General features: G+C 34.1%; 1 protein-coding gene across 2 annotated transcripts in view; it reads right to left on the bottom strand.

Annotated features, from left to right (window-relative positions):
• LOC129940892 (potassium voltage-gated channel protein Shaw) overlaps positions 1 to 19864 on the bottom strand; it is a 172669-nt gene that overhangs the window by 2954 nt on the left and 149851 nt on the right. For both annotated transcript variants that reach the window (XM_056049416.1, XM_056049417.1), the window contains one exon: positions 2573 to 2677. In XM_056049416.1, coding sequence (XP_055905391.1) covers positions 2573 to 2677 — 105 coding nt within the window. The remainder of the gene's footprint in view (positions 1 to 2572; positions 2678 to 19864) is intronic.

The raw sequence follows: 19864 nt of genomic DNA, 5'->3' as shown, positions 1-19864 counted from the left end.
AATTCCCTAGGGTAGTCATTTAGGACCTCTACTCCTTATCTTAGTTATGAATCATGTTCCCCTGTTTGTATACAATACAGTAACATTTTATTCTATGCCGATTATATGAAAATCTTCAAAAGTATTTAATCTATAAACGATTGATTGCAACTCCAAGAGGATATTAACAGCGTTGGTGCAAAAAGAACCTAATTAAATGTCAGGTAATGACATTCTCTAAAAAACGTACTCCTACTTTTATTGATTAAAAAATATCGGAGAACTCTATACATCCCGTTAATAGTTTAAAAGATTTTGGAGTTCTTTTTAATTCATTTCTCGATTCCACGGAGTATATTTATTCGATCGTTAGTAAGACCAACTCTATGTTAGTATTTGTTAAACATTTCTATGAAATTTTAAGATCAATATGTTACTCTTTGTGCCGCCCCCATCTTGTTCTGCATCCCAGGTATGGACTCCTTTTTACGAGTTCCACAAAAACAGGATAGAATCTGTTCAACGCAACTTTATACGTTTCGACGTTTCAACTTAAGACGGCTTCTTATAAACATTAGATAAAGCTTCTTCAAATGTAGTTTCTATGGCAAATGAAATGGAGGTAACCTCTTTGATTTTAGCATGAGTAAAGCGGCCCATGGACACAAAACTTGTGTGCACACTGCTGTCGGTGTGCAGAAGATATTCTGTGTGTGAGCTGGAGCAGAAACCGGTTTTCGGTGGCAGACACAGAGTGATTAAAATCAAAAGTTTTTGTGTGTTGCTGTTTGCAAGTTGCTTTAATAACATGGCAATTCGAGATTGCATCAAGCTTCCAGATATAAAGCAAACGACATCCAGTGCGTACAAAAATCGCGATAAAAAAAAGAAGCATGGGAAACTTTGTTTAAAAAGTATAAAAAAATCGAAAACCAGGCAACAATAGATTATGTAAAAATTTGTATTCATTCATACAAGAAAGATTACAATTAGCGTGAGAGGTTAAACGTCACTCATTCTGATCTTTCTATTTTGAGATCTCTTTCAAAACTAATGTCTGTACGATTTGGTGTGTCGTGTGTGGCGGAATGTCATACTGGGTGTCATTACACCGGTCTCCATACAAGTGTGATGTTTATAGGTCTCTTAAGAATATTCTTAAAAGTAAGGACCCGATTACTACTCATTTAAATGTTGTATCTATTTGTTTGTAATTTAGTTTTTGTTCGTTTTTGTCTACGTTAGTTTTTAGTATTATTATTGGGTATTTTATTAATGTCGTTCTTTTCTTACTAATTACTAACACTGCACTAAGTGGGTTGGCAATTCATTAGTTAAAGCTTGTATTAAGCTTTCTTACTCAAAGTGCAAAAAAAAGTTAAAATATTGCTTATTGAAATGAAATCCAAAGTCTCTAGATGTTGTATTTGCTTAGTAATAAATTCCAAATGAAATTTTAAACTTTATTCGTTTTAGCCAAATTTTAAATTTTAAAGGTAGACACAATTTTTAAAGATGTTTCATTCAAGGCAGTCTCATACATGAAAAATATTAATTTTTACGTGTGGTATGCCTTTTCGATGTACAAATTTAAATAGTGCCTTCTTAATGCATAATCATCCAAATAATTAATTTCAAATAAATATAAAACTAAGATAACATTTCTGTAGCAATTAGTTAAGTTTTTGGAATAAATATTAAAAGATGTGTCTTTTATGTCTTCATCTTGTGACTTAATGACTTGTTTCTCCACTTGTCTCTCATCAAATAGGAATGTTAAGTTTCTTCGAAAATGAATAACTTTCATGTATGCCCAAATATATGAAAGTCATTTAATCCTTAAATTCCATCATAGAAACAAAAATATTAGTTTTACCTTCATATATCAAATATCAAACCACTAAATAAAAACATATTCCTATACACATAACTTTCCTCATTAAATTTCCCACATTTCATCATCATCTTCATCACATACTCGTATCATTCATTCCTGTTTCTTCTATTACACCTATCAAAGCTTTGTCGTCCTTTGTCCTTTTTCGTATATGGTTGGTTAATGGTATTTTTTCTGTGTCTTTTCTCGTTTCATCAAATGTGACATTTGAAGCACCCTGTAGCCATATCCTGTCCACATTCTCATATATTCAAAAAAGAAAACCAACAAACTTTCCAAAATTGGATGAATATAAATATTAAGAAAAAAATAAACTTTTTCATGTGACAAACTATACAAACATCTTCCTGTGTAAAATGTAAGGCATTAGTCCCAACTCTTTGTTGTGTGTTTGTGTGATTGTGAATTGTGTGTAAACAGAAGACTGAAAAATTAAAAGGACATCTCTGACAACCGCCAGTCACTTTTCATACTAAATCTTATATGAATTTGATCTTCAAACCATTCGGGAATATTATCTCTCTTATTTTTCTACCCTATATGCACTGTACCGAGTTTTACCTCATCGTTGGTGGTGGAGCCACAAGACACCATCATCAAACCCATTCCCATCCCCAACCCCATTATCAACCAACCTATCCCACCCTGTGAGAAAAAAGTAAAGTTTTTATTTTTAAATTCGAATACACATCTTACCCAAGGGTGCTAGCAGCTTTGGTTGCAGTGGCAGCATAAAGTCATGTCCGGTTGTTGCCGCCCTCGGTTGAAGACTTTGTACTGGTGGCACACTCAAGTAATCAGCTGTGAAAATAAAATAACCAACAAAAAAAAAAGGAAAAAAAAATGAAAATGAAAAAAAAAAGTTCCCACCGGGGAATATGGAAGAGAAAAGAGAAAGTGGTGCGATGAAAAACACCAGGAAAATCAGTTTCAATTAAAGGTGCAAAAATAGATTTGTTATAATAATTTTTTATTATTATTATTTTTTTTATTTTGATATCTAACACTAAGAGTATACGAGTACGAGTTGTAAAAGTATAAATTTTGTTTTATTTTTTTTTTCAATTTTCGTTTTGTTTTTTTTTTTTTTATTTTTCTCATTTTTGTGGCAAATGTGTAAAAAAGTAGAAGAAGTAAGTGGGTATAATGATGTTATATTGATTTAAATTGTTTATGCAATAATATAAAAGTATATTTAACGTTTTGATGCAAAAGGACTTAAATATCCCTAAGTTGGCAAAGTGAATTCAGAAGTTTAAATAACTTTAAAATTTAAAAAAAAGAGATTTTGAGAAATTTAATTTCAGTTCCACTTCAAAATTCGGATTAACTTGCAATTTTTGCAAGTTCAAAAATGAACCACTCTAGGACCTAGTATAGTTCGGGGCTTAGGAAAATACAAGAGGATTAAAAAGGAAGCACCAATGCTGCATTTTGGTACGAAATGAGAGTATATAACTTTGAAGAGAAAAATATAGTGTCGGATGAAGTACGTACTTCGCATTCGTGTGTGTTGAGCGAATACATGAAAAATATCTGTTCCTGACAGGATTTGTACCTTACATGTTGGTCGGTTGGTCCGAAATTTGACACAAGAGTGAACTCGTATTATGAGAATTCAAAGAAGTGAGATTTTTTCGTTGGAATTATTACTAACAGATGACTTCACAGAAATAAGTATGTAGTTTGATAGAGACAGAGAGTTTTATTAGTAGTTCAGGAATTGCTTAGAAAATCTAAAAAAACCCTTTTTGGAAAATACCTTTGAATTAAAAATGACTTGCTTTCCCCAATTTATTTAAAATTATCCATTCATAATTGATATTGGGAAATTCACCTAAAATACTCTTTGTCGGAAACAATTTTAATCAAAATAGGTGGTTGTAAAAAATTTCGATTCAAAATTGGATCAAAAAAGAAAATAGAGAAATATAAAAAATAGATGTGTAGATTTTGCTTTCTAAGATAATGCTTTTTTTTATCGAAATTCTAAAATTTGAATATAAAGACTAAGATCGATCCAATCAAAAAAGAAAAGGCTGATTGTTGTTTAAAAGAAGGACTCCCTTAAAGCGAGCAAAGTTGTTGAATAAAATTAAATTTGTTCGATAATTGTTTGAGACATTTTTTTAAAGTGAAGCTTTGAAATTTTAAAATCGTTTTATTTAATTTCTTTCATAACCATATTTTGAATTGATTAGAGAAGATTTTTGTATTAAAAGTTTTCAGAAATGTACTCAAGTATCTTACTAGATATTTTTGTCTAGGAGAAGTAAGAAGAAAGTTGAGATTGGTCCTTAAAATGAGGAAGTTAAAAGTAGGTTGAGATTGGTCTTTCGAATGTACTGTCAATAGTCCAACAACTGCACCACCTTATTCATGTAAAGATGCTGATACAGACAGAGGAGATGTTTTCACAGTTGGAGTCTATTAACAAAAAAAAATCAACAAAAATCCGTAACACTGAATTACTCCGCGTTATCTCAAACCTGAGACCGATATCAGCCTACCTACTATTGACAATATGAAACTTAGAAGGGAGCTAAAAATAAGCTTAAGATGTAAAAAAAAATTGTCTGTGTCTGAGATCAGGGCATTATATTTCTATGGTAAAAAAAGCGCAAGTGAATCAGAAGAAAAATGGAAAATACTACCGCGAAAAGTTGGTCGAAAAACATATTTCGCTAAAAAGCGAACCAGAATCAAAATACTTAGGCTACATTGTTCCGGCATCAGAAACCGCTAAATGTGTTGAACAAGATTTGAAAAAACTATTTAATGACAGAACACATATCATTGGAAACGTTAGTTGCTATAGGGTGATATGGCAGTAATGTCAATGTTTGACAATTTGCAAGGATCATCAGTTTGCTTAAGAGAAGATTCAAAAGACCATTTAAATGGATAGTTTGCATGCTACATATGAATGAGCTACACTTCCGTTATTTTTTTTTTCATATTGAAGGCGTTTTTTCAGGGTCTTGGATATTTTCAGGAGCGATTTGAAAGGATCTCAAAAACTGAAAAGTTAATAATAAATGAATATCCTTCAATTTAAATTAATTCGAGGAGGGTCACTATCGGTAACCGATGCGAAAAAGCTTAGCTCTGACCAATTTGATTTATTTAGGGTTGTTTCAACGGTTTTCAATGCCAGTTGTCCATGCTAGATGACAAAAATTAATCTTATGTTCGTCTTTGCATCGGAACAAAATCCCCTACAGAAAGTTCAATTATATTACCAATGTATGTCGTAAAAGTGAAGAGTTCAACATTAAATGCCAACTGTATCAGCTTTTACACACATTACAAATACACTAGTCAGCGCCTTAAGCCCTTTATTTATTTGATTTAAATTGGGTGTTAATAACAGTTTTCTACTTGATTCTTACTTCTATATATTAAATTAAGCCCTTTTGCAACACTTAAGAAAAGAATATCAAGTCAAGTTTTTTTTTTTTTTTTTTTATAATAAGCGCACACTCAAGGGGATATATTACCCTTATTATGTAGACACAGTGTGAGCACTAGGAAAGGGAGGGAGGGGTTGAAAGGAGATGTCGGTGCACATTGGTTTTGAATTCCTGAATATTGCAATAGCTGGGAAAGACAGAGTGTGGCAAGGCATTCCACATTCGCATAGTACGGCTAAAGAACGAATCTCTGTACTTGACAGTACGACCGAAGATGGGCTCGAGGGTATATTGATGAGCATTCCTAGAAGCGCGAGTATTACGGTTGAACTGTTTAAGGGGAGGAATGCAACTGGCTATTTCTCTAGAGCATAAACCATTAAAATAACGGTAAAACAGGGTGAGACAAGAAACATTTCGACGATGTTCAAGTGACGTACATGATCTTATGATGGTAATATCACCAATCAATCTAAATGCTCTACGTTCAATACTATCCAAGAGGCTTAAGTAAGTTGTAGGAGCACCGGCCCAGATATGGGAGTTATACTCAAGCTTTGGACGTATATAAGTCTTGTAAATAACAGCCAGATCAGAGGGGGAGAAAAACTTCTTGCATCGCCTTAGAAAACCCAAACATCTTGCGGCATTTTTGGCGACATCGCGTATGTGATCGTTCCACAAAAGGTGGTTGGTGATACACATACCAAGAATATCCAGATGTTCAGTTTCCTCGATGCAAGTGCCATTTATGGATAATGGCAGGGGGGGTATATTTCGCTTTAACGATACAAGACAGCATTGCGTTTTCGAAGCATTGAATTCCACGCGGTTTCTTATTCCCCATTGTGCAATGCTGTTAAGGTCGGAATTTAATGAGCTTATCATATTTTGTCGTTGCAGTTCCACATCCGAAGAAGAGGGGTGTGAATCTGAAAACGAATATGAAAAGCTAAGAGTACTATCGTCAGCGAAACAATGTATTGGATTAGATGTTGCAGACAGGAGATCATTAATAAAAATGAGAAAGAGTGTTGGAGATAGAACAGAGCCCTGGGGCACACCAGCATTTATTTTGTGGTTTTCAGACTTGAATCCATCCAATACAACTTGTATTGAACGATTCGAAAGGTAATTACTAATCCAATGAAGTAGGGATTCATGCAAACCGAAAGCACGCATTTTCGATAAGAGAGCCTGATGCCAAACCCTATCAAACGCTTTTGAAATATCTAGTGCAATAATCTTACTTTCTCCAAAACTATGTAAAGATTTGTTCCACTGTTCGGTGAGATGAACCATGAGATCACCAGTGGACCTATTGCTACGAAAGCCATACTGTCGGTCATTAAGAAGCTTCCGTTCTTCAAGATATTTCTTGAGCTGATAATTAATCAGCGTTTCCATGACCTTGGAAAGAAGGGACGTAAGTGCAATCGGTCGATAATTAGACGGTGAGGAAGATTCGCCTTTTTTAGGAATAGGCTGGACAAATGCGGTTTTCCATCCGCTCGGAACGAGACCTGAGGAGTAGGACAGATGAAAAACACCTCTTCAGAACAATAGCGGGGATACCATCCGGACCAGCAGATTTGTGTATGTTAAGATCTTTTAGGACTCTCGCTACAGTACGAGTGCGAAAAAAGATTTGCCCCATAGAATCATTAACTCGCTCAAGTACAGGCGGAGTCATAACACTCACTGGCAGAGTTGAATTGGCGGCGAACTGCCTAGCAAAGAGATTTGCTTTCTCTAAAGAGCTAACAAATGGAGTGTCATTCACAACGAGCGTAGGAACCGAGGAAGAGGAAGAATTCCTCATATTTTTTACAAATGACCAAAAATTTTTACTGCCTTTGGGACATTGTAGTATTTTTTGCCGTAATTGTTGGTCATGTAAAAATTTGGTCCGTCGAATATGGGCGTTGCAGGCCTTCCTGGCTTGCTTGAACTTATTCCGGTTTTCCTCAGTTGGATTGGCTTTAAAACAACGGAAACTTACCTTCTTAACCCTTAACTCTTATGACACAATGGTCAGATGTGCCTAGAGGAGATAGAACACTAATAGTGTACTTACCAGGGTCAGAGGTAAGAAACAAGTCAAGAGTGTTAAACATAGGTAGCAAGTTTAAATGTAGTTTTGTCAATTTATAAGAATGTTATTTTTAGAATAACCCTAAATAGATATAAATACATTCATCGATGCCAACTCAGGGACTAGAGGGACGTAGTAAAGTAGAAAAAGGTAAACAAAATAGTAGTTTCAAATTTCAATCTCAATTTGGTAATTCATATTGAAAAACTAGCCGAATTAAAGAAACAGTATGTATTTTTCATAAAGGTACACCACACTGCACTGGGGTATTAAAAAAATCATGCTTTTGTTTTGCTTGTTTTTTTTCTTTACTTTAACATGTCGAACAATTAAAATATTACATTAGTATTTTTTGTGTAATTTGTTTGTTTTGCATTTTTCAAAAAATAAATAACAGAAAAGGTTTAATATAAAAAATTGAAAAAAATACAAAAAATAAACAACGAAACACAAATAGAGAGTAATTTTATTTACGAATTTGTGTTCGTAAGAATTTAATTTTTGTGTTAAATTTTTGGCAATGAAAAATTGTAACAACACATTAAAATATTTAACAAGCTTAACTCATTTAGATTTTAAGCAAGGATCTCACAAAAAAAATCTTTAAGTGAAATCAACTTTCCAAATTCTGGAAGTTTTAGTAACTACAAAAGTTTGTAATGGGTTTTGTGTTTTGCGATTTCAAATTTATAGGGCTTCAATTTGACAACTGTCAAACTAAGTTGTGAAACCAATTGTTTTTGTCAGTTGAAAGTCTAAAATTTACGAAAATGTACGGCTTAACAAGGCATACAAATTGTTAAAAACCACTACGAAAATGATAGCTGTTCTATCGGGACACAGTCTTATAGGCAGACAAGCAATACGGAAGTAGCCTCAAATGACTTCTACAGGAGCTTTATGGACGGGGAAGAAGAGGAAACAAACTCTCACCTTTTCTGCACTTGCCCTGCTCTTTCACTAAGACGCAGACTTCATCAAGTTTTTAATAATCCCAGTGAACTAGCTTATAAGGATATGAAATATAAAGCTCAAAATGGTTCGACTAGTAAGAAGTAATTCTCTAGATTCGTGTGGTATCACAATGGGCCTTTTCTTTTAGCCTAAGCATGTGGATTCTGTATCCGCAGAGACTTTAACCTAACCTAACATGATTTCTAAAATGATGATTCTCCAACATCCACATATCGTGCTTTAAGAGGTTATTATGGTTAACTTAAACGTCCAACTACGCAACCGATTGGTAAAATTGTGAAGAAATTTGAAGACCTTGGATTGTTTTTTTTTTTTTTTTTAATAAGTGCACACTCAAGGGAATGATACTACTCTTATTTTGTAGACACAGTGTGAGCAATAAGAAAGGGAGAGAGGGGTTGAAAGAAAGTGTCAGTAAGGATACCCAAACACCTTGCTGAATTTTTGGCGACATCGCGTGTGTGATCATTCCACAAAGTTGGTTGGTGACACACATACCGAGAATATCAAGATGTTCAGTCTCCTCGATGTAAGTGCCATCCATGGATAATGGCAAAAGGGGTATACATCGCTTTAACAATACAAGACAGCATTGGGTTTTCAAAGTATTAAATTCCACGCGGTTTTTATTCCCCATTGCACAATGCTGTTTAGGTCGGAATTTAATGAGCTTATCATATTTTGGCGTTTCAGTTGCACATCCGAAAAAGAGGGATGTAAGTCTAAAAACGAATATGAAAAGCAAAGAGTACTATCGTCAGTGAAAAAATGTATTGGATTAGAAGTAGCAGACAGGAGATCATTAATAAAAATGAGAAAGAGTGTTGGAGATAGAACAGAGCCCTGGGGCACACCATCATTTATTTTGTGGTTTTCAGACTTGAACAGATCCAATACTATTTGTATTGAACGATTTGAAATCCAATGAAAGAGGGATTCATGAAAACCGAAAGCACGCATTTTCGATAAGAGAGTCTGATGCCAAATCCTATCGAAAGATTTTGAAATTTCAAGTGCAATAATCTTCTTTCTCCAAAACGATGTAAAGATTTGCTCCACTTTTCGGTGAGATGAATCATGAGATCACCAGTAGACCTATTGCTACGAAAGCCGTATTGTTGCTCATTAAGAAATCAGCGTTTCCATGACGGTGGAAAGAAGGGACGTAATTGCAATCGGTCGTTAATTAGATAGTCAGGAAGATTCGCCATTTTTGGGAATAGGCTGGACAGATGCGGTTTTCCATCCGCTCGGAACGAGACCTGAGGAGTAAGACAGATAAACAAAATCTTACGCAGTGGTTTTGCCAGCGTTGAAGACCGTCTCTTCAAAACAATAGCGAGCCTACCATCCGGACCAGCGGATTTATGTAAGTTAAGATCTTTTAGGACTCTCGGTACAGTACGAGTGCGAAAAAAGATTTGCAAATTTTTTACAACTGACTAAACATTTTTACTGGTATTGTTCCTTCGAATATGGGCGTTGCAGGCCTTCCTGGCTTACTTGAACCTATTCCGGTTACTTGGATCTTGTAAGGCCTGTGCATTATCGTTTGGCTCGTATCCCTTAAAATATTCGCTGCTGTAAGCGATCAGAAAGTAGGAATGTGTAACGGCACATAATGGCGTATTTTGCATTTGTATCTACACCTGCATTAATATAAAGTCCCGCTCACACAATAACTGAAGCCAGCTGACCATTAATAACGTCGAATGGATCGATTTTTCGAACAAAATTTTCTTTAACGACGAAGCACATTTCCCATTCGGTGGGTATGTTAATAACCAAACTGTTGTATTTGGGGTTCTGAAAATCTTTCTGAAATTGAAAAGAGGCCGTTACATCTATAAAATATTACTGCTTTGTTCACTCTTTGGTCCCGTGGGAGTGATTGGAGCTTACTTATTTGAAAACGATGATGGAACAAATGTTACCGTTATTTCGGACCGTTATAGTCTGGTCATATGATAACCGACTTTTTTTGTCTGCTATTGAACTTGGAGAATATGTGGTTTGAACAAGACGAAGCCACATGCCACACAAGTATAGCGAATATGGCTTTATTGCAAGAGACAAAGCCTGCCCGTTTGATTTCTCGTAGTGGCGATATCAACTGGCCATCAAGATCATGCTATTTGACACCGCTGAACTTTTTATTTGTGGGGCTACACAAATGACCGTTTCTATGCAGATAAAACTTTAACTCGTGAGTACTTAAGAACCAACATTCTTCATGTTGTGACTGAGATAATAGGTGTCAAAAAGTGTTCGAAAACTACCTCAAAAGGTTTTATGCTTGCAACAATTCCCATGATGTAATGTTTCACTCATAATGTCAACGTGTAAACTTTATAATAAAAAGGAAATATGACAAAAAACTATTTTATGCGTGTTTATGGTTACGTTTACTTTTGAAACCGCTAAATGAAAAACCCTGTATTATAGAAAACAAGCTTCTGGTATTTTTTGCTTAAACTAAAACTTCTCCAAATATGAAGGCTTAATAGCTGCATAAAGTATCTACGAGAAATGCAAAACATTGTTTCGTTATATCTGAGGCTTTTTTCGTAAAAATATCGTGGTATTGTAAACTGTTTGGTATTTAGTTACAGGATCAGTAGTTCAAGAAAGCATATACCAGTTACAAGACTGAAAGGCTTTTTTGTTTGTCCAATAGTCTCTGTTTGAACTTTCTTTTTTCATAAATGTTTTAATATATAAAAATTTGTTAAAATGCAATCTTAAGAAAAAAAAGTGCGTATACGCCACAGTGTATCTTTTTTAAAATGTACTTTTTGCTTGAAAAATCTGTTTCGAACAACTAAAAACATTGGTTTAGAGGTAATTTTATTTTTAAAACTTGTAACAATGTAAAGACAATCCACAGAGCAGTAAATTTTGGTATTCTTCAAGATTTCTTTTTTTACTCCATTTAGAAGAACACATTCTATACCCAAATTAAATAAATTTTTTATCTGCTTTTCCATTTATAATTATTATTTTAATGTTTTATTGAGTCAAGCTTGATAAATACTATAATAATTTAATGACTTAGTAACTGTAGAAAAGAAAAAAATGTAAATACAGAAAATAATATGCAAAAATATCACATGCATCTGTGATGAATTAAAATGACAAATTATATTCATTCGTTATTAAAACATTCTCTATTAAATACTGAATACATATTAACAATTGGTGTTGGGATAGGATTGACCTTAACAAGTTTTCTATATCTCTTCGTATGTTATGACAATCCAAGGTATCATTGATTAAGTCATGTAGGGTAGGTACGAGCAGGTAAATAGGTTTAAAGTTTCTTTAATGTAATTCATAGAAAAAAATAGATTATTTATTATGTACATATTTGCCATGACCAGATGTTATAGAAATGGAAATTGGGTATAATTATGAGAAATATAATTTATATTTGACCAGATGTCTAATGTCAGATGGGTGGATACTGGACTAGAAAGCAATATTACAATATATACATAGTTGCCAAGTAAGTTTAAATCATAATTTACTAGATCTTCCCTGATGAGAAAATAAGATAATTTTTACTTTAACTTTCAAATTGAGTCTTACCAGAAACGCAAATAGATAATAGATATTTAATCAATTTAATTTTATTCAAGTGGTTATTATTATTTTTATCAATTTTATTAAATGATTGAGAAAGTGAAGATTCTCATTAATATTTTTAATTAGAATTTTAAATATTTTACGTGTCATTTTAACAAGAATACAAATTGTTTCATTTTGAATTGGAATATGAATATCACGGTGATTTTGCTTTTATCAAAGGTTTATAAATGCTTTCGAGATTAGAAATCAAATTAAGTTTAAAATGTATTATTCATTCTGCTAATTATAATGATAAGCTGGGGGATTTATTTTATTTTGATGAAAATTCGTTTGACAGTTATCAGTTCAAAACAAATACAAAATTCAAACATGTTCTTTGAAAAATATACCCTTTTTAAACCTTTGTGTTACACAATTATAATTTATTAACTGTCGAAATAATTGGTTCCACTAAATAAACTTTGAAATTTTTCCATTGATGTTGAAATCTTTAAATTTTTGAAAATTCAAAGTTGTAAAAAATACTTTTTTTTTTGGTACTATACCGAAAAGCAATGGATAGATTATAAAATCTTAGTTCAATCGAGTCTCATTTTAAAATCTTTTGGTGTAAGGTCCTTGTTTAATTGTTTGCTGATTCAGTTTAAATAAATGTAGAAACCACCCCACCTCTAGTATTTTCGTTTTCCCCTCAGTACTGTGTAAGATTTTACTGGAAAAAGCTAGCACTGCTTTCTGAAGTGACTTAAAGATTGGTTGTAGCTATGACAGTGCAAATCATTGTTTAGTCCCTGAAAACTTTTGTAGACCTCGAAAATCTCAAATTATTCTCGAAAACAGATTTTTTCAGGATTCCACGTTACCAGTTTTTGTATTTTCTGAATAAAAAGTACAGCATACTAATATGACATAAATTGTATTCGTTTTTCTCTTCTTTTTAGAATTTTAAAAATAAGCAATTCTTGTACTTCATCTAAAATATTTGTGCTATTCAAAGTCTTCTAGAATAGAAAATTTAAAAAATTGTTAACTTGGTAGAAAACGAAAAAAAAAACAAATTGCAAAAGTAAATAAAGGAAAAAACCTTGATTTATTAAAATTGTTGGAGTGTTTATTTTTCAAATTAATTTTGTATACATATATAAAAATACTAGCTTTTACCCACGACTTCGTCCGAATTAGATAGTTTTTTTGGATAGTAATATGAAAAAAACCTGAGCTGTACTTTTTTGTACGTATGTTTGAATTGTGCCGAGATGGGATAAGACTACACTAAGTGTGATTATCAAAGGTTAGGTTAATACAATTTAAGAAGAAGATAGGTTACTGCAATACATTTTTATATAATAGGTTTTTTGTTTTTCCTTCCTTGGCCAGAACGTAAAGATTTTGTGGGTTTGCGACTCGTGAGCATGCTACATATAATTGTCCACATGAAAAACATTTTTTACAAAATTACACCTGCAACTTGGAGGAAACTGCTCTTATAACGTTTCGTCCTAGGTGTGTAATCTGTGGCCGTGTACCATAACATAACTTTGGTGCGTCAAGATTTCTCATTAACAGGACTGGAACACCAACCTTCAATCTCAACTTATGAGAAGGCAACCCTGATAAGTCCAAAGAATTAAGAAACTCTGTGGGGTATGATGTTACTTGCTCCGTGTTCATAACGTGGAAAGTCCACGTTTATATACGTGTATGATAAGTTTGACATGTTCGACAACTCATTTCATAAAGGTTAGGAATGTGTTATGTACCCGTATTACCAATTTTATCCAAATATTGTTCAAATCTTTCGTTATTTAGGAGTGAAACGATTAGATTCCCCGGAAATACATTGTTTTCCCGAGGTTAAAAGACATTTATGTCCTTCCTTAAGTCTCAAATTATCTCCTTACCAAATTTCATTTAAATCTGTTCAATAGTTTAGGCGTAAAGCGATCGGCCCACCTGAATTTCCCATGGGAATGCATCATTTCCTTTCTCGGGTATCAAAATATCTTCATAGCAAATTTCATGCAAATTGGTCCAGAAGTTTAGGAGTGATATAAGCACCGTTTAACACCTTATTGGCATAGACTCAATAAGTTTTTGATATTTTTTACAGGTACTGCGTAACATTTTTCTTCGTTTTAGTTCCACAAGACCTCCATTTCTTTAATCTGCTTGTATGATATTCTTTTTTATAAAATATTTCCACAGATTTTCTATGGTGTTTGGATTTGACGATTGTGAAGACCATTTTAAAACTGACACATTTTTTTGTTCAATCTACCTTATGACGAATTTAGCAGTGTGTTTGGGATGATTATAATATCAGATTATCTTCTAGGATTGTCAGCAAAACGTTTTCCAATATTTAAAGGTGTGCTTCTGTATTCATAATATTTTTGATCCATAAAATAGAGCCTACTCCATTATAAGAAAGAAAAACAAATTTGTTTATTACCACCACAATGCTTTACTGTCTTTATGGTGTTTGTAGGATTTAGTTCTTCATTAATAAATCCGACTTTCAGATCCAAACAAATTTATTTCGGTTTCTTCGCTGTACAAAATATTTTTCCAGTTTCTTGGACTCCCTGATGCTTGGTTAAAGTTTTCCAATTCAATGCTATGCCTTATATGTGTCTTTTACTGGGAAATTGATCTTTCCTAGCTCTTGTGCTGCTTAAATGTTTTTCCTGCAAACGTCGGCGAATCGTTCAGGGGCTATAATTCAACTCCAAAGGTAGTTAATTGGATATTCAAAAAGAAGAATCAACACTCATGGACATTTTTCAGTGCCTCTGGAAAATTTTATAATTAAGTTATTCTACATGTTAAAAAAAAAGTTTGGAAAGTTATTACGATAGAATTTATAAAGTGAAGAAAACTTAATACTTAATTTTATGAGTCACAGTTAAAAATCTAGTTTTGAGAATAACTTGAGAATCAAGGAGTTAACTAAAGGTGCGAAGTGCAATATAATTTAGCTATAGGTTTAACTACTAAGTCACTTCAAAAGTAATTAGAAATATATATTAAGGTCGATTTACACAGAGTGTTCTCACCGAAGCCTTAAATGAATCAATGAGATCTTCATGCCCTGTAACCATTTTAAAGGGTAAAAAGAAACCTCATTGGTGGCATAAAGAATTAGAACCATTCAGAAAGAGCTGTCGTAAACTCTTCAACAGATCTAAGTACACTAGATCTCCTTCTGACTGGGACTTATTCAAACAAGCTCTAAAGCAATATAAAAAAGAATTAAGAAAGAGTAAGAGGTCTTCTTAAAGAAATTTTTGTGGTAAAATGGAAAATACTTCAGAAGCCTCAAGACTCAGGAAAATTCTCTCAAAAAGTCCAACAATACCTAGTGCTTTAAAGACAGAAGCAGGCACGTGGACTATCACAGATGAAGAATCTCTTAATCTGTTATTAGACACCCACTTTTCAGGTAGTTCTAACATACTCAACGACTTAACATCAGAGTCTCAAGCTTCTACAAGCGATTTAGTTGATCTAATAACGCGGGAAAAACTGCAATGGGCCATAGACAGCTTTGATCCATATAAATCTCCAGGACCAGATGGAATCATTCTGGCCGAACTACAAAAATGCTCAGACATGATTATTCCACCATTGGAAATCATTCTGACAAGCTGTGTAAGGTTGAGATATATTCCCAAAGCCTGGAGAATGGCATAAGTAGTCTTCATTCCCAAAGCAGGGAAACCCTCACACGTTAACCCTAAAGATCTACGACCAATCAGCCTATCATCCTTCCTTCTTAAAACCTTGGAATGATTGATTGAAATTTATATCAGACATAATTCAAAACCATGTCTCATTTCCACAGCTCAACATGCTTACTCTAAGGGAAAATCAGTAGAATCAGCACTTCACTCACTGGTACGTACTATTGAACATTCCCTCGAATACAAAGAATATAACCTGGTAGCGTTCCTAGATATTGAAGGAGCTTTCAACAACGTCAGCTACCAGGCGATCACAACATCAATGGATAAGCTGAAATTAGAGAAGTCACTCATAGATCTTATAAGTCTCATGCTCAAAAGCAGGACAATAATTTCTAACATGAGAAGTTTTACTACCACCAGATCGGTGAATCGAGGCACTCCCCAAGGTGGAGTCCTTTCGCCTCTTTTATGGAACATGGTAGTAAACGACTTACTTACAACATTGGAAACAGAAGGTTTCAAGGTGATTGCCTATGCTGATGACGTTGCGATATCCGTTTCTGGGAAGCACCCCCAAGTTCTCTCGGAACTCCTACAAAATGCCCTAAACAGACTAACTAAATGGGCTAATCAATGTGGATTGGACGTCAACCCACACAAAACAGAATTAATACTCTTCTCGAGAAGATATAAAATTCCTCAGATTAGCCCACCCAAGATTAAAGGAATACCATTAAGCTTTTCCGACCAAGCTAAATATTTGGGCCTCATTTTAGACAAAAAACTAAATTGGAAGGCAAATATTGATGAAAGAGTCAAAAAGGCTACTGTAGTGCTTTTTACTTGTAAAAAGGTCATAGGATCAAAATGGGGCTTCTCCCCAAAAATAACCCACTGGCTATACACTTCGGTAATCAGGCCGATACTCATTTATGGAGCCGTCGTATGGTGGACCGCACTGGGTAAGATGGTAAATCTAAATAAACTCATTAAAGTCCAGCGGTCAGCAGGTATGTGCATCACAGGAGCACTTCGCACAACACCAACCGCAGCACCAAGTGCTTTTAAACCTAACACCACTTGACATCTTCTCTAAAAAGGTGGCTGCCAACTCATGTGTAAGGCTTACAGCCACCTCTCAATGGACCAGTAACAATACTGGACATACAACCATTCTAGACAATTTCAGATCTATCCCAGATCGCTTAGACTATACCACCCCAAAAATAGTATTTGGTAAAAGATTCCATGTGTCCATCCCTTCAAGATCCTCCTGGGAAGAAGAGGGACCCCTGGAAGACGATGCGAAAAAAGAAAACGTTATATCTTGTAAGGATATACGAATCTTCTCGGACAGCCAAGCCGCTCTTAAATCTCTCGCGTCTGTCTACACAAACTCTCGAACAGTCCACGATTGTCAACAGTTTAACATTCACCTCATTTGGGTGCCGGGCCACAGAGACATTCCGGGAAATTGCAAAGCCGATGAGCTCGCCAAAAACGGAACACTTCTGTCTTATGTTAGACAAAAACATAACATAGGAACACCACTTGCTACATGCAAATATCTTCTCAAGCAATATGCTTTAGAAACAACAAATACTAGACGGTCACAAAGTACCACCTGCCTGGCAACCAAGCAAATATGGCCAAGTATTGACTCAAAACGGTCAAAAGGCTTGATATCACTAAGCAGACAAAGTATAAGCTCTACAATTGGAGTAATAACGGGACACTGCCTCATAGGTAGACATGCTCTGAGGCTAGGGGTCTACACAAATGACTTCTGTAGAAGCTGCATGGACGAGGAGGAAGAGGAAACAGTCCAACACCTTCTATGTACATGTCCAGCACTCTCCATTAGAAGGAATTACTTTCTCGGTAATCCCTTCTTCGATAATACCGGTGAACTGGCAAATATTGACACAAAACGTCTCTCTAACTTTATTAAAAGTACAAAATGGTTTGTTTAAATTCATTACTCTCCCATGAGTAACCTCATTAGTGGTATCACAATGGACCCTTGAGGTCTACGTGTGTCAATGATATCTGGACAGCCACTCCAACCTAACCTAACCTACACAGAGTGTTAAAATATTCTATATTTCTATCTTATCGTTTTGTTTCTGTTTTATCTAAATCAGTTTTAGAATTGTTAAAATTGTTTGATTGGAAATTATTTAAGAAACTTTATTTGCTTAAGCTTGTTTTTTTGGTATACAAGTTAACTAAATTCACTTTTCCCTAAATATTCTACTACGCATATTCCTGTACCTAAACCGTTTTTCCCGGACAAATAAAATGGTTTTATATATGTATTATTAATCTTTACTAGTTTTGAAAGCTCACGATCTCCTCCAAAAAATCCTATTTACAATTAATGAAGAATCAATCACCCATCAGTCAAAACAAAATTAAATTCCTCCCTATTTCGGAAACAAAACAACATCTATCACACAAAGTCCTTAATTAACTTTATTCACAAATCAAAAAGAAACACACAATCTCAACAAAACTAAAACTAATTCAAAAACTATATCTTTCTTCCATCTGAAAATAGAAACGAAGAGCCTCTCTAAAGTATCTTTTAATCAAACAAAGGAGATTACTATGCTATTTATTCAGTTTTCTAAACTATAATACCTAATTTCAGAAGATAAAGAAGAAGACGAAAAAAACAATAGACATAAAGCCTAACTTCAACAAATTGTTATTCATCATCATGTCAAAGCAAGGCGCGAATCCACTTTCCATCCATCTCAAAAGACAAGACCCAAGAGTATCTATTACGGCTTTTATTTTGTGTTTCCTCTTCCGGATTGGAGTGATGGTACACCTACTTGTGGGATAAGCACACATTTTTTCTCATTTTCATTCTCAATCTTACGTATCCTTTTTGTCTTTTTCAAGACGTGTGTATTTTTGCCTTTTTGTTGTTTTTGTTTGCTGTCTTTATTATTATTATTTCTTCTCGTTTTATTCAACTTCTTCTTCCTCGTCTACTTCAAGACGAATGTACAAAGATTATTCGCCATTTAACTGCCTGCCTGGAAAATAACAAATTCCATTGTCAATAAAACTTCAACTTGACTCAAAATTCACTCTTCTGTCAAAACCAAAACCAAAAAACCAGCAGAATCCGCTGAAAACAAAAAATACTGAAAATCTCAAGGCAGGGAGCTGAACATCAGTAGCGGGAGCACTGGCTGTGGGAGCCAAGCCAACAAACCATCTGGAAAATTCATTATCATGCATAAGGACCACATACATAATATTCATCTATATACACATAGCTATGAGGCAAGCCAAAGCTGGTCTGGCATGATGCTCGCTGAATGGTGCTCCTTTTGATGGTCCTGCTCAGATCTTAGCTCACTACTTGTATATGTACTCTTCTTTGCCTGCTTTGACTTTCAAATCAAGGAAAACCAAGAGGGAATATTATTTACATAATTCCAAGTTTCACTTTTTTTCATCTTCTTTTTTTCTTTTTTCTTTTGTTTCTTCTTCATGAGTTCGTCTTTCTTTTAGTAGTTTTCGTTTTGTCTTTTTTCGATAAAGTTTATTTAAAATAGGATTTTTGAAAATCGTAGGTTCTTCGTTTTTAGTTGTTCGTTCTGATGAATTGTGCGAATAAAAGCGACCAAAACCACATCGAACAGTAAGGAAACTAAAGTTTTGTTTTACCATGAATAATAAACTTAAATTCAAGTAGACGAACATAACTTTGACTTTACACCCAACAGGGCTGAAATACCTAAGTTAAAGATATAAGGAAATAAATTTCGATATGTGTGTAAGTGGTTAAAAAAAAAACCGAAGTCTTGAAACTAAAATTCAATTTACGTGTAACTCATATCCGACGTAGAAAGTTATTTTATTTTTCAAGATAAACATTTTTCCTTAGCTTAATTTCCACACCTTTTTTAGAATTCTTATACCCTGATAAATATTCAAGACCATAATTGGCAACCAATTACACAGGGCTACACATTTGTTTCTGCCTCACAAACAAAATTAATACTTTTTTAAAGAACTTTATTGGCCCGAATTGGATTTTCACTTAGAACTTCTGTTTTGGGTCAAGTTTTTGAATATAACTTTCTGCAAGTGAAAGCAAATATAAGGTATACACTATTTTTAAGGCTAAGGTAGTTTTCAACAAATTATTGTACGATGATTTTGGAAAGCACAAATCTTCATATTATTAATAGACTTTGAATCATTTTAG

Source organism: Eupeodes corollae, chromosome 1 (assembly GCF_945859685.1).
Source record: "Eupeodes corollae chromosome 1, idEupCoro1.1, whole genome shotgun sequence".
In the NCBI taxonomy this organism is placed as follows: domain Eukaryota; kingdom Metazoa; phylum Arthropoda; class Insecta; order Diptera; family Syrphidae; genus Eupeodes; species Eupeodes corollae.
The sequence above is the reverse complement of the archived record's forward strand: the minus strand, read 5'-3'. Positions and strand labels throughout refer to the sequence as shown.